A 16850-nucleotide genomic window follows, 5' to 3' on the forward strand; every position below is an offset into this window, starting at 1 on the left:
CTTTCCTAAGAAGTGTGCCAATTCATTCAAATATTTCTGTATCAAATATGCTCTGTTCGCACCTGGAACTACATATGCAACAGTTGTACAATTTCGACCATCGGCAAGTATAGGGTTCAACAAAGAAAGGGTTTTGAAAATAGAAAGTTTTTGCGCAAATCGTCATCGGGTTGTCTATTTGACCCTGTGGCAGCCGCCTGGAGATTCATCTGTTGAACACCTTGTCTTTATTGTGCAATAGCACGAGTGATCCACATCTGCGTACCCTGCATGTATCCTAATTATAATCTCGTAGTTCAAAAAGATTTATTTATTTTTTGAGGAGGTTTATTGTGCTCATTGGTAATCACGTTAAGTAACGAACGAATTGAATAGTGTTGACGTAATTAAAGTATTTGTAGAACATCCCACAAATACAGATTTAGACCAACATAAATAACATAATAATTCAGTAATATTTAATTTAATAATTGTTTGACTGATGGGTGATTTTTTAATTGTCATAAAACCGGTTGTGTCCGATGAAGGTGTCACATGACTAAGAAAGACAGGCAGTCAAAAGAAAAATGGTAATAACATTGAAGCTCATGATATATATGAATTTTAATTCCTGTGCTACTTTCGCGAATTTTTGTCCAAGCGGATGTTGAAAAAAATTACTGCCGACGGAGTAGTACTGTCGCGTACATACGTAGATCCATAATTTTAATTGATATTTTCTTCTTGCCTTAGTTTGTTTTAATACGTTTACCTACTAGCGAATCTGTACCATATTTTTAACGAGATGTTAATGAACCACAATGTTGTAAGTAAAAGGATGATATAACATTATTTTCCTTTTGTTTTCATAATGAATCACATTTTTCTTCAACCGACCCAGTTTTCTCAAACTTTAATACTGCACAAACATCCAAGACTGTCTAAACTCTTTGCGCGCAATCTCACTTTAAGTACAAAATTTAAAAATCTATAACACTATTGTACGCGCCTGTACACACCGATGACAAAGCTGTGGCTTGTGCCACTGGGTACACCTGAGCCGTGACACCTTGCTGCCAATCCTTAACATCTGCCGACGTCCGTGCCACTTAAACCTAGCACTGATATAAGACGGCACAAACTTCATTTATTGGCTGTATGTCGTGTCCTGTGCCTTATATATTCGTTAGATATCATTTCATTAGTTGGGAACTTTGCTTATTAGAATTATGTTTAATATGGCCCGAAAATTCCTTTGTTTTGTAGACAAAACGAAGTTTATTGTTGCGATGTATTAAGTTGTTAAGCATATTTATAGAGGTGGAAGTCGACTCATATGTAATGAAATATTTACAGAATAAAATCATTTTATAGATATAATAGCTAAGTTTTCTTATTAATAACTCATTGTTTGAATAAACACACAACAACATGCCAGTTCATTATAGAAAACCTCTGCGTTTTTGTGGCGAACATTGACAGTATTCTATTCTTGCAGACTATGTTTCTACACGTTTCTTGCCTACGCCAAATTGAGCAGCGAGATAAAATAAAATTCTAAGTAGCACCAGAATCAATTTCACGGTACACAAACATTGTTTAAAAATAATTTCTTTGAATGACATGTTTTGTAAACACATTATCGACAATCGATGTATGAAAGATGAAGCTTCGTAACAATTTGTCTGTTGAAGCAAAACATTAGATCTTATCACTATTGTGGTATTTGGTTAAAGATTATGTTGTGCCTTTGAGATTATTATGAGTATTGTTTGGGAGAAATTTCTTGTTCGTGGGTGTTATAAGTAGAAATGGTTAGTGTGAAGTTTGTGAGATAAATTTAACTGCATGAAGTCATTGTTAGGTAAATTTGACGCTACTGTGCTTTTCACTAGTATTTTTATTAACTAGCATATGAGTTACGTCATCTCACAACATTATCTTCCCGTTTAATGTAAAAAGAAATCAGGCGTTGGTGTAATTAATGTTGTCCTGAATCTAAATGCAAACATTAAGCTCTTGTCTTTGGATTGAGTGTAAAAATGTAATTGTAAATGCTAAATGATTTTTCTTTGGAAGAAATTGTTATTTAGCAAGTTATTTAAATAAATAAGTACAAATTAAAAATTCGCGTCGAGTCATGTGACAAAACTTTATAACATTCACAAAAGGAATGCTATTCTCTATCCAGAAATACGAAAAATGATGAATGGAACGCTGTCAAAAGTTATATTTATTTTCTTTATAAATTCATAGAATCTGTGCGAATCCGTCGAAATGTTTGCGGGTAGCGGCGCATTATGCGCAGGCGCACCGTTTGTGTAGCGCACAATGCCCAACCCTTTGGCGACACAATGCACGTCACTAATCTAGATCATGTGCGCTATTGTCACCAGACACAATGAATATCTTGGACATCTCATTCGATGTCGATATAAAAGATGTTACAATCTGAATGCAACCGTTCGTACCGCCCAATACTTCACTAGCCATAACTAGTGACTCGCGGCCAGTTCGTAGCCTAAATGAATGTTTTCTATTACAGTTTATTATGAACCAACCGCACTGTCGACAATCGTTATCCTAAACATGCTTATTTATAATCGTAGCATCGTGTCTTTGCCGGGGGCGCGCGGCGTCCGATCCTTTGAGTGCGGCCATACATCACGGCTCCTAAGTAGACAGTATATCAACCGAGATTCAGAGTAATTAGCCCTTTGGCGACGGACCTCCGGGATTTATTGTGGTAGGGCGGTAATGTGGCCGACAGCCGTGTTGCCGGCTTTTGTTCTCAACCCCGAAATATTCAATTGGGTTATTATTTGGTGCGTTAAGTAGATCTGTCGGGACTCGTTGACTGTTGAGGAAGCCACAAACGCCTATTATTAAGTGAATGCATTACCGGTGACCTGTTGTAGTAGAGCCGGGTTAAATTAATATTTAGAGGCGGTGATTATACGTAAACGCATCGCGCCATCGATAGCATCAGTGAGCTTGCTTACCGTAATCATTTCCATGGCAGGCACTTAACTCACCTTATATTAGATGAAAGTAATGTCATAAAGAACGTTATTGAAATATTTTTATGAGGCGTTGGAAGCTAACTTCATGTTCAATCTTATCAAATCAAAGTGATTTTATTTTTTGTGTAATGTAATAATATGTTTCTATAATAGGAAAATAAAATGTTTTATTTCATTGAGACTGAAAAAAAAGCCAATGACTCAAAAGTAACTTAGTAGTCAATACATGTAGTGCGTACTTTAAAATACCGTAATACAATCATAGTAATCTATTGACTACCAGATGATAATATTATCTGGATACCGTACCAAAGGAATATTTATTAACTTGCGGAATATGTGAACTCAATTCTATTATCATTAAGATAAGTCTCCGACAAAAGAGTTAGAATGTTGCACAAAAAGGGGCGCTAATCAGTTCGGTTGCTACCGCAATCCGTCAATTAATTAAGTTACCTAAAGATATGAGAGGCGTCAAAGAGCCGCCGAGAAAACGCTACCAACTCTATATCAGTACCGTTATCGTGAAATAGAACCTTATTATCATATACATAGAGGAGATATTGTTAGATATCTGCGATAGTTGGTGCATTAGCTACCGTAGGCGACGGCCAGCGATAACGCGAAGTGCAGCAGTCGTAAAACATCATTAGCAAGATAAAACCCCTAAAAGTAGGTTTTATTCAAGTGGCGCAGGAAGTTGTACTGATATGTACGCCTTGATTAATGTGTCGGGGAGGCTGATGTCACTGAATATTAACAATGATAATTATAATTCTCTATGTGGAACTCCGTGTCCATAAACTTTCACTCAGACAGCAAGGTGATTATTGCTTAATTTCTGTCAGGGGGCTTTGCTTCTCTATTTATCTATTGTAATCTTGGTAAGATTGAACAAGAGAAGTAAAGTCGAGACCAGAATATTACATTGGTTTTGTAGCCTGATTTTGAGCTTAAACCACACCACGGCCACGCGCACGTCAAAATACATTGATGGGCCAAAATACTGGTCATTCCCAAATTGCGCTGAAAATAATGACCAAAATCAACGAATTCGAATGTGTTGTGATAGGTGTTATTTCGCCAAATTAGAGCCGAAAGGTTCAGAAATTTAGAGTAAAAAATATTCGAAAATAGTAATTTTATCGCAGCCAAGTCGTTAATAGAACAAACAATCTTATTGTGTGTGGTGTGACAAGAAAAAACGTACAAACAGACAAAGAAAGGCCGATGTTAGAAAACTTAATTTTACACCCGAATCAAAACTTCATCCCGTATTGTGTTTGTATGGTGCTAACCAATTCTCTTTTGTTGCGACCCCGCCCACGCCTATTATCAGATGTTTGTATGGCATGTCATTTTTTATCAAAACAATAACCTTTTTTATAGGAACAGTAGGGTAACACGGTCGCTCTCACGTGATGTTACAAGTGAATTTGTCAAAGGTCTAACAATAAAGTCAAACATAATTTACGTAGACATATAAATTATCCTGGCCAGTTGTTTTGTGTTCAAAATGTTGTGATTAAAAAAAGAACGTACATGAGTTCAGACTTTGATTAAAAATGTTCTTATCAGAAGTTTATTCATATCCTGATTGTATCTAGCCAACACGTTACATCTTTGTTCATTAATAGTCCTATAAGGGTTGCGTGCCACAATTTACTTGGCCAATATCTTAATAAAAACAACACGAAATTACAGTTATCTGTGTCCACGTTCCGCGACCTTTAAAAAAATAATGCCAGTATATCCACCCACATTGGTTATAAATTAATAGAATCTGCCCTCATCGTTGTGTCATATAATAATGGTTGATTGGGTTCGTGTGAGGTATTTTTTTATTATTTTTCGAGAATATCTGGCCGCGATCGCGCGTCCCGCTAATTCTTTACATCTGGACAACGATGATTTATTATATCAAAAGGGTAATAACAGGATTAACATCACGTAAGGGCACGGTTGTTTGGTTAAAACTGTGGGATTGCTTTCTATCTTTTTTGGAAATGTCATTTTAAATGTCATAGGATTGCAATAAAAGGGCTGGAGATAATGATGATACCTCCTCCTAATATTAATAGGCTTTGAACGACATTTTTTATTAATTCTAAAATTTAATATGAACCTATGGTTTTCTTTTAAATATGTATGTGTAGACTTTTTTCATCATACTAGAAATGTATACTTTTTTTTTGCATTATTTTACAAAACTCGATTGTTTGGAATCGAACTTTTTACCTCAGTAATAAGTGTTTTTTCTTCGATTTGTATAGTATATTTTTAGGTGTCCAATATGGCCCACTGGCTTTCTAGTCTCTTTCTACGTTCTTACTTACTTTTATTTTTCGACTGTACCTGTTAATTTAGAGCTATATTAGAATGACGTTAATCTTAAGAAAACCAAAGAGTCCTAGTACTATGTCGTTTACTTATCAATGAACTGGCTTATTTCGTTCGTTTTTTTTAAATTTTGACGTTTTATCTTAACTAATTTAAATTTCTTATGTTTTAATTTTGCATGGCATGTGCCTGAAAGTAACACCCCGTAATACTCCTATTTCGCAAATAAAGTATATTGAACAATGGGAAATGCCTCTTATGTAGAAGTAGAGCTCCACGTTTATTTAAACATTTTTAAATAATACAATAAATTGTAATCACTCAACAGAAGTCTACAAGTAAGACAGTGATGCGTCGTTTATGCAAATCTTCGTTATCTCGGGACTTGCTTCCCGCTGTTTTGACGACAGCTTTGATTGTTATGCGGTAACTTGAAAAGTGACGTCACGAATCATGGTTCATTTGTTTATTTGAATGACTAAAGTGGATTTTGAGCTAATACACGTGAACGATGCTTCATAGATTTTATTTTCTATAAAAGAAAATACTATTTTACAGATTGATTGTCGACATTTCAACGGAGTCCTATTAGCTTCGAAACCAGTAGACTTCAAGAAATATGCGTGAGTAAACATTAATGATAAATACAATTGTAATAATATTCATTGTGAATTTGTATCTAATGATAAAGTCTACGGTGATAAGGAAAATAAGTTTCTTGTGAGAGAGAAATAGATAAAAAAGAGATACAAAATTAGCATAAGAAACTTGGTAATTATTTTGATTATAAGCTAATTTTTAGTATTCGCTAAATGCTTAAGTTGCTTATTTAACATGTAGAAACCTATAAGAACCAAGCTTTTATAGTTATACACATGTGCATTTAGAAAACAAGAGTATGCCTGTTACACATTTTATGAACTTAGAAGTCTGGTGGAAGGATTTGGGGGAGGCCTTTGCCCAGCAGTGGGACACAGTGGGCTAGAAAAAAAAAAAGAAGTCTGGTAGAAGTTATATTTTTGATGGCATTTGATAATCATGCTGCTCTTATTTATCTTCGTTTATCTAGCCTAACGTGCCTACATCTCTATGCTAGTTCACATGTAACCAGCCTTCGCGGTAAGTGTACTTATTATTATGTAAGTTGTAACAAAGGACACCGTTTCATTTAAACGACTCTTTATTCTAGTAATTTTGTCCTTGTATCACGCAGTTCACAGTTATTCAAATCATATGCACAGAGAAACACAGACTCGAAAAAAAATAGGTGGTTCACACAGATTTTTATCCTATTCGGGGATCGAACCCGTGACAATTCCCTCGATGGGGATTTGGCAATTTGTATCTAATCTAGCCCAAGCTTTTATCTAATTGTTCCACAATTCTCTGTCCCAAGCAAAATTTAGTAGTCTTATGAAGAAAAAAGAAGTAGTCAAAAGTATTAAATACTCGTGTCCATTATATACGCACATTTGAAAACTAATTGATACCCATCGTAACTTGTTTAAACTCCGGCATTTTTCATCAGCTGTTCGATTAACAAAAAAACGAGTTTTGCAAGCAAGCAGTATGCAGGTTCACAAACAAAGAAAAACAACGGTTAGGTTCAATAAATAGCTTTAATTTCTTAGCCTACACTTAGAACTAATTAAGGTATATTTACAATATCATCGACTCGGCCGATAATACATTGTGCGTCAGGTTCGGTAATAACAGTAAAAGGTAACGTGTACTATCGGCCGTCTTGTTTCACAAAGCATACTAAAAGTATAACAGCCTATACCAAACAAACTATCGATTTAATATCGATATAATTTAGAGGTACTTTACACAGTCAAACACTTAAAAGTGCAATTAAAATTAAAAAAATACACACCTCGATAATCGAAATATGAATTAATAAAATCAGACTGTCAGATGTTTTCATTGTCCCACGATTCTCCCAAAACATGATTAATAATACTAAGTCTTATGATCTAGGTAATAAGGCACTACCGGTTTGACTAGATATACAAGAGTCTTTTCGTATAAACGATAAATGCACTACCAATAAATAATGAACATCGTTCTCGGAGGGTTGCGTCCACTTGTGTCATTCACAACGGTTTACCTGTGAACAAAAGAAAATCATTATTAGTATAGTAATAATATAGAAGGTAAATACTTAAAGTTTTTTTTATAAGTTCTAAATAAATTACTCAGTTTAATATTTTATAGTTAGAATATTCATAAAAAGTTTTCAGTAAACAAACAAAAGTGTCAACTTACATGATTGTTATTTCTGTTGCCACCACGAGATGACGTCCAGTAGTTCGTCTTCGTCCATAGGGCCGAGGTTCTGTTGTGTCGTAGGTTCGTACCGGTCAGCTGAGTACGCCGACGACACCCCTGAAGAACATTCAGAAGGCGCAGGTGAGTCAGGCTTCTCTGAACACGGAGACCCACTACCGTAGAAGAACCCGTCATCCATGTCCATAGTTGTCATTGATTGCAATGTGTTTCCACTTGGAATATTTTCTCTATTCTCTTGATCACGAGTAATGCCTAAGGCTGCATCACTCTCTTCTAGCAACTGTTGCAAATACCTGATGTATTCAACAACCATCCTCAGAGTGTCAACTTTGCTGAGTTTCTTCCCTGAACCTCTTCGGGCGCCACCTGATAGCGCAGCAACAACAGACGCGGGCAGGTGACGGCGGAGCGCGTTGAATCCATCATTCACTTGCTTCACACGGTTACGTTCCCGAGCGTTACGTCTCGCGATCGAAGCAGCCTGCGGTCCGGTGTAGGGATTTGTCCTGAAGTGCACCTTTTTCCTGTACTGTAAGTTCGGCGGTGTATCATGTGTAACGTAATTTTTTTCAGGAGCTGGAGCGATCGGTACGTTTCTTTTCTCTGCAGGAGTTTTCGTTAATGTAGCTGAAGGATATCCGGACGCGACGACTACGTAGTTCGTCTGACCTTGAACGAGTTGAATTTCTTGTAGCATTTTACGTGCGTACAGCGCGGCGGGCGCGAGCGTTCACGACAGATAAAGAGCACGACCGGTCGGCGCGGCTATCGGAAAAGCACTGCGCGATAGGGAAAGGCTTCGTAGGAGCTTTCGGTTAGAGGCGAGCGCGAGCGGCGGCAGCGGAGCTTCACGTACAAGTGAGCCGCCGGCGCACGCGCACGCGTTATATCACCTGCGCCGGCTGCAAAAAATATAAATTTTAAAATTCTCTTCCCCTATTATTTTCGATCATCCCTTCCCCCAGTACGTGCGGGTCCGTACCTGGCATAGTGGCTGGAGGGGTGCGCGGCGCGGGTCGGCTAACGCGTGCCCGGTTTTTCTGTTGACCACTCGACGTTTTAAAGTAAAATATAAATGAATGGCATTCTTAGCTTTCGTGTTATCATATTCCATTTTTGGCATTTCAGAAATCTATGTACTGATTAAAATAAAGTACTGGTAATAAAGATATGATGATATAAATTATAGAAGATACCGTAAATATTTTTGCAGGTTAATTTTAAGTGGCCATAAATATCCGCGGACTTACCGTTAATGCTCTGCCACTAAAAGGGATGAAGAGATATTGTCACATAATCAGCGTATCGATGTCTTTATATTTAAAATAAATCAATCGTCTTAAGAATCCACATCAGTTTTATCAGTTTCGATCTCATTGAGTGTTTGAGTTTAAAGGTATTTCTTATAAAGGCGACTCAAACCTGCTGGATAAAAGTCGCATCAGTGTTTATCGGTACATTATCGATAAAATACATTGACATTTACGTTAATGAAACCATTTCTGGAAATTGGGGAATGGAAGGAGTTACTTTGTTGGTGTAATGAAATTAAGGCTGTTACATCTGTATACGCATGTAGAGCGATCCGATAAGTGTATTGCCTTGATCATAAATGCTTGCTCTGTTAATTAGATGGGTTATCTCCGAACAGAAATCTATATTTTATTTTGAATAGCTATAGCATTTTGATGAGTCGATCGTGGCTGAGAATTGTATGGCAAGTTTTTCCCATTACACGGCACGGTTCATAAAATACATTATGACATAAATATTGGTTTTGTCTCTTCATCATAGCCTTTTTGGTAGGAGGCGCATTTAAACTTGGAACATCATAAAGAATGTAGATCATAAAATTGATAAGTGTGGTGTTTAAGCGACAGTTATGCTTTTTCCAGGTCTCACTAGTAACACATTTTTAATAAATATTTTTTACCGATGCATTCCTTCTCTAGATTTATTTGATTGGTATGCCTAGCATTCCTATAATAGATAATTTAGAATACTTCGACGACAATTTCCAACTTTCGAAAGCTAATGAAACATGGACATTTTTTCTTCATTAAAATATGCCAATACCGTTTGTGTGAGAGTTGCCGCCCGTAGTGACAGCGTACGGCGTCTTCACCGGCCCATCATCAATTAGATTTAAAACACGCTATGAATTGCACTTCTTTAAACTTTGTTTTATTTCGTCGGTGCTTTGATCAAAGCGACCGGCTACCGTCAATACGATTGCGTGAATCGAATAACTCTCATTCTGCTTAGCTGTACTAATTGAATCGATATGGTTGTTTCGATGTTAGGTATTTGTTTTCATTAGTTGGTACATACCTTACGCTGTATTAGCGGTTAATAGGCCTCGTATTATTGTTTTTATCGGGTTGTTCTAAGTTCAGTCGTAAAACGCATCTCTTTAATTCCATAGACGTCCGGTTCCAATTTCAATTTGACATTGTTAATTAGGTTAAATACTTTTTAAAATTAGTTTTTGTTTTTTATTTATAAAAATTCTTATCTCGTATTAGATTTAAATTGAGTTTGGTAATAAGGCACTGACCAGTCATCTTGTGGGGTTGTACCCCGTGATTTTTACCGGATATGACCCGCGGGAACGTGCTAATGGGTTCCGTAAATATCGATATTTTTTCCTGTTATGATTATTCTGAGTAATCGATGTATCGGAGTAGTGCCGTTAGGGTTACGTCAGTGGTTGGGGGTTAAATGAAAGACAATAAAATTAAAGGGTAACCCCTGCTGATACGAAATGAAGTAAATAAATTGTATTGTTGGTCTACACCTATCAGAAACTTCACTATTCAGAAGAAGGAATTTAAGTTTACTCTAAATATGTCTTAATGCCTACTAAAATAAAAATCAATGTTTTAAGCGAAATACGCCAAAATGTCGATTAAGCTCATTGATCAAAAAATATACTAGAAACTTCACAAGATCACTAAAGCGACAATAACATCGTTACAAAAATAATGAACACCACAATAAAATCAAAAAGCACTCAAGTTACCGACAAAAGAAGAATACAGTGTTATTAGCGTTCAATGATGTCGTTAACTTACTAACAATACGCTTAAGTAACATGTTAAAACTCTTGTAACACGTCCAATGAGAATGCGACGATAATTCAAGTCATTGTAAGTTTGTGAGGGTTGGTACCCCGTGTCCTAGCTCTCACCACCCACGGAACTGGTTTCATATCAACGGCTACATATAAATTAATATTTGTTACGCTTTTTATGTATATTTGTAATTTATGGTCGCATTGTTGTTTATTTTTATTTCATTTAAATTTTATGAAATATTTTTAATTATTTTGATGTTTTTTTAGAATTTTGGCATATTTTGCAGGATAGAAATAGTCAGTCAATATTTCTAAGGTAGAACTCAAAATAGCTTATTGTAGAATTAAAATTCAAACACTCTTTGCGTAGAAACAAAAGACCACAACGCACCAAAACGCGCACTGAGGCTTTGTACAATTGGACTAAAGAAGACAAATAAAACAAATATTTCGTCAGCAATCAAATTATAGCAACCTTTTCTTACACTCCATGTTAATTTTCAACAGTTGAAGTTATAGCGGTTCATGGGGTAAAGCCTGGTAGAAGATGAATCGACAGAAAGCGTGTGCTCAGTAATAGAGTATCGTTTTGACCCTTCTGCTACATAACTCTAAAGAAACCTGCGCAAAATGACACAATGTGCGTGACATGCTGCGTCCCAAATTTCCCCGATGTTCCCCATCAAAAGCTGTCATAACAAATTATTGATTTATTTCACCTCCCGTACTCGAAGCAATTATTATCCGATAAATTGTCCTCTTCCTGTGTTTGTTCATCGGCTAACTGTATTATGACATTATTCTCAATTAAGACGAAGTGGTAGGTTCGTGCCAGAAATAAGTTATGGACATTAAAGTAATTTATATCTCGTTTTCGTAACGTCATCATTATTCAGTCGTAAATTTATTTGAGAACAAATTCGTATTTCTGTAAATATTTCTTAGAGGCATCAAAGTAAAATGAATATTCCTTTAGTTCCAACAAAGGTTTTACTCCTTTGTCTTTAAATGAGTGATTTTTTACTAGAGTTAGCGATTTTAGTGACAAGTCTATTTCACTTTTTCTAATACATATCAGTAGTAGCATAGCATAGCATAGCAGTAGTATCATTTAATTTTCTAGTACAGTAATATTGTTCTGCAATGTATAAGTCTAAGTGATGTAAACAAATATTTACATTAAAGTTAATTTGAAGCCCCAATTTTTCAATTTTTAATAATTCGTGAATACACATCTATCTACCGGATATTGTGACATTTAGGAATTGAACAATTAGTGCAAAATAAATGAAACAAATAACATGAGATGCTTATATCGTGGGATATGGGGTTGAAAGCGGTAGGTGATGGGATGATTATGGGAATGTTGTCATCTGCGTGAGTTACGCACCAATACCCTATTTAATGGTGTGGACAAACAAACAATTACTGATCATCAATTGTGATGAGGGAATATACGTTAATGTGTTAAAACGAATAAATAAGGGATATTGTGTTTTGTTTTTTTCGGCCTATTTCGTATTATGACGAAATGCACTTTGTAATGGTATATAGGAATTCTGTTACCAAAATGGAACTATGAAATAAACTTTAATATCTTTGCCACTCTGCTTGCCGCGGTCAGTGCAACTGTTGATATGGTAGCATTAAGATTTAACGATATTAAATTTTAATGAACTTATTCGAAAACTCAACTATAGATTAAGGATAAATAAATCTAAGTCAATATAAAACAATAAGTCGACACCAAGCTTAAAAAATATCCAAAACAAAATTTCGTTGGTCATGTTCCAACTGTACCCAATTGATAACAGGGTAACTTACATTAGTAGCAGCTTCCAGTCTCGTTCATTCACGGACCTAGCTCATCAATACCATGTTTAAAAATTACGCCGCTCTATAAATCATAGGTGCAAAGCATGCCGCCATCGATCACACAATACAACTACCTGATTCGTACCCAATATCGTTTGATTAACGACTTGTTGAGTGACTCCTATTCATCGAATCAAAGGGTGATCGTATTAAGTATTAATAAAGGGAATGTTTTACATTTCACATCAAGCGTGCCTTAACAATCCAATGAACATTCCGCGCCAACAAGGTGTGATATATTGAAATGATCGCGATGATACGCGGTTTTGTAAGTTTATTTGATTTGAATGATATTGTGGACATAGAGCTAAACGAAATTAAAATCTTTTAATAGCTCGCATGTGTTGTAATCAACAATAGATAGCTATCTGTGGTAAATGTAGCCAAACCGGTCTGAAATACAGTGAATGTAGATTCAACGTTTGATAGGATCGTATTTAATTTGCTTGTTATCAGATTTACATCGAAAAATCTAGATAAAGTTCGCATGAAGAGAGATAAAAAGGATCGTAAAACGAACACAAAACAGAGAAAGTCCATAGATACAAAAAAGACTTTAAATACTTTTACCCATGGGAATATACTTGTTTTCCCACCTACATGTGCTAGGACAGATAACACACGTCTGTTAGACGACAACCGAAATGCAAATAGTGTGTCTGCAGGCTTGTAAGACAGTGACATAGTTGGTATCGGGACGTCGCATCGCTCTCGCTCGCCGTCGCCGCCACCTACAAGTGACGTGTGACGTCGGACCCAGTGACGTCGACGCATCCGTTCTTACCGACACCCCGAGACCGATTGTGACCGAGATACGATTCGGCTGTGAATCTGTGATCCGATTTCGCATTGATTCGCATTGACCAATCGGATGCGATTGATTGATATTCGAATTTTGAGATTAAGATTTGTGTGCGACAATGACGTTGGATGTATTGGTAGGAGTCAATTGGTGTGAAGGATGCGATGAATGGGGTTATCTTTTGTTTTTCGTTCTATGCGAACCATTGTGTTCTTGATCGCGATTAAGCGTTGTGTTCAATTGTCATGCAAATATTTGTCATTTTGCATACCTAGTGCGTGTATTTGACTCTTGAATCTGTTTATTTTAAGAGCAATCTTTTTTTAAATGAAATTGTAGCCTCTTGTTTGTAGGTGTCGTACTGGAGGGCCAACCCTAACATATTTTGGTGGAACAAACTGTTGCTTGTAATCGTTTGATTCGTTTCTAAATAGTACAACTTTATACTGGTTGATACGCAATTAAACGGTCTGCATAAAAATGTTTTTACCTTAATTATTTTTGAGGGCGTCCTAGTTTTGATAACGAGAAGACGTGTATCATTTAGTACGTTGTATTTCACATATCTAAACCTTGGGGCATGTGCGCAGGTCCATAAATAAGGCTAGTTTGGAGAATCACCTCATTTGCCGACAAACAAGAGTTGTAGAATTCGTTTATGTGTTTACGACGCCTCGTTAGCTGTGGCGATAAGATACCCCTAAATAGATAATTAGTATTGTTTCTTTATCAGTTGCTATTGTGTAATCTTTTTTACTGTCAGTTTTATTGATTCGGACTGAGCTGTGACGCCCCCAAAGATCGTCATCTCAAAGTGTTTACAGCTGAGGAATGACCAACATAAATATTATCTCGAAAACTGATTGCCAATAAACAAACTCGATATACCTGTTCCATATTTTGTATCGATTAACACTTTGGTCAGTGAGCGTGAAAAATGAAAAAAAAAGAAATTGTCATATTTATTTATGCCTAAGAATTTGCATACGACTTTGTGACAAGCAAACATAAATCGTCTAAAAGACATAATATTTCATAATCACTCAGACGTTGCATATCGTAAATTGTTAATAACTAACATCCCTATTTATCCCGTAAAATATTTTAAAAGTACAGGTATTCAAATATGTACCCAAACGCATTAGCATAAGTGACTAATATATTTAGTTAAAAACAACCGCTTTAGTAAACTTAAGTCCCAATAATTGATTCCTTACCATTAAAGAGGAAACAGCATATTACAAGAAGAAAGAAAATACCGAAATACATTCCGGATCGCGACGGTCTGATAATCTGATATCCATAAGGAGAAATATTGATGGAAACGAAATTTCTTGTTAAACGTTTCGCGGAGTACCGTTTCGTAGGGCGCGTGGCCGGCGCACGCCTTGCCCGCCTCGTTTAAAGCCATACCTTAATTACGTCGAGGCGTTATCGAGTAAGAATGTGCACACGCGACATTGGTATTAATTTTAATGAAAGAAGTGTGCGCATGGGCAGCACCTGCCCGAGTCGTTGGCTCACTGAAAACTACGAGACGGGAAATGCGTGGAGACTCCCGATGTCCTTCTTTTGTTCTTTTTTTAATGCTACTTGTTTTTGTTTTTAGTTGTGATTTTGTTTTTAAAATGAAACACGTTTATTGCTTTATCATCTAAACTAATATTATAAAGAGGAAATATTTGATTGTTTGTTTGACACGAATAGGCTTCGAAACTACTGAACCGATTTGAAAAATTCTTTCACCGTTGAGAAGCTACATTATCCCTGCTGAACATAGGCTAAAATTTGTTTCAAAACTGTTAGGGTTCCGTAAGAAAATTGGGATATTGTAACCCAAGCTGTCATAGCTTATTTATCTTCTAACCACGCGGACGAAGTCGCGGGCAACTGCTAGTCATCAAATAAAAATAATGTGAAGTGATTGTCTTTAAACTAGTGTTGACTGAGGGTGCTCTTTTTTCTCCAAGCTATTTTTACTACTGTAACAATTACATAACAGTTTCTACGGCGTAGGCGATAATTGATTGAATTTATTGAATACTCTTTTAGGGACACTATAATTCAATGACTGTCCATCCAAATATACAGTGGTTATAATTTTGTTTTAATTAGCCCTATCCTCCAAAGAAAAAAGTTCAAAGTCGACTCTTTACATGTCCTTTCCATAATTATATCAGAAAAATGTAAGGCCGTCTTCGAACAAAGTATGCCTTTTTATACATTGAATTACGGTTGATTTTCCTTCAAAAAATGAGTTTACATGTAGATGCAAGATATAATTAATGTGCTTATAAAAATCATAAGCTTTATGTTATAGGGGACGTAATAAATTTTCATTTGTTTTCGTCAGTTGATCGAACAAGGACATATTTGAAATCTTATATAAGTTCAATGACATACAAAATTTCTTCTTTTATGTAATACACGAACGGTAACCACACCTGCTTTCTTCGATACATGTTAACATAATGTTTATGAACGAGGAAAGTACAAAAATATTTCATATTAATTTCTTCATTAAACAATTAACCATTATACGATAAGAGTTGGTTGTTCCGATAAATATTGAAGTTTCGGTAGTTTATGGACTTTTGGAAATCACTATAAGCAGTTAAGTTAATTTATTAACAGATAAATTATTTTATGGTGGTAAATCATTGCAATGCAATTATTTCATGAAATTTGGCTCTTACTTAAATTTTAAGATTATTTTATTTAAATTAGTTATTCCAATATTTACATTCCACTGATTTAGATCAAATATTAAAATCACTAAGCAAGATTATGATTAAATAATGAATCGTGTAAATTGTCCTCGCGCAGGTGCGATAGTACATCTGCTGCTTACTAACAAACAACAAATAACCCACACTACTACACCTCTAATATTATTTCTAAGCTATTTAAAAAGTCAATCATTTTATATAATTAAAAAAAAACAGTTTAATTTAAGAAATCTTCATAACATTATTTTCATGGCAGCAAAGACAATTATTTCCATAAATTACGAACTCTACATAAATTCTTGCCGTCATTCGATTATGACGTTTATTTTACTTATCGGAATGTCCTTTATCTTTGATACAAAATCGAATAGAATCAATTAATATGCTTTATTCCATAACGCTTATCCACCCAGATAACACAAATAGAGTTTTAAAGGTCCCAAAAGCCTACAATGTATCTCAAGTTACATTGTAAAATAAAGTGACAAAGAAATACGGTTTCTTCGAATGCTAATATCGAAAAGTTTAAAAGAGTTATAAAGCTATTAATTTTATGCTGATGGCAACAATCTCGAAAATTTCACCCGTTTAAAAAATATTCCAATCACCGCGTTCTTCATTTGAAACACGCGCCATGCAAGTGCTTAAGTGTATGCGACAGGTTAATTTCAAGAATAAATTGAAGCTCGTCGGGATCGCTTTTATTGGTAACGTCGTGTTTAAGCGAAGGAAAC

At 35.6% G+C, this 16850-nt stretch overlaps 1 protein-coding gene across 1 annotated transcript; it reads right to left on the minus strand.

Annotated features, from left to right (window-relative positions):
* Nucleotides 1–6942: 6942 nt before the first annotated feature.
* Nucleotides 6943–9224, minus strand: LOC113508470 (achaete-scute complex protein T3-like). The gene is made up of 2 exons (XM_026891537.1): nt 7611–9224; nt 6943–7452 (listed from the first exon to the last, which is right to left on the minus strand). The coding sequence occupies exon 1, from the start codon at nt 8329–8331 to the stop codon at nt 7618–7620; it is 714 nt and encodes a 237-aa protein (XP_026747338.1). The 5' UTR covers nt 8332–9224; the 3' UTR covers nt 6943–7452; nt 7611–7617.
* Between the last annotated feature and the right edge of the window lie 7626 nt (nt 9225–16850).

Source organism: Trichoplusia ni, chromosome 2, assembly GCF_003590095.1.
Source record: "Trichoplusia ni isolate ovarian cell line Hi5 chromosome 2, tn1, whole genome shotgun sequence".
In the NCBI taxonomy this organism is placed as follows: Eukaryota; Metazoa; Arthropoda; class Insecta; order Lepidoptera; family Noctuidae; genus Trichoplusia; species Trichoplusia ni.

Coding starts and splice junctions, on each gene's coding strand:
- LOC113508470 (XM_026891537.1), bottom strand. CDS start 8,331: ATGCTACAAGAAATTCAACTCGTTCAAGGTCAGACGAACTACGTAGTC.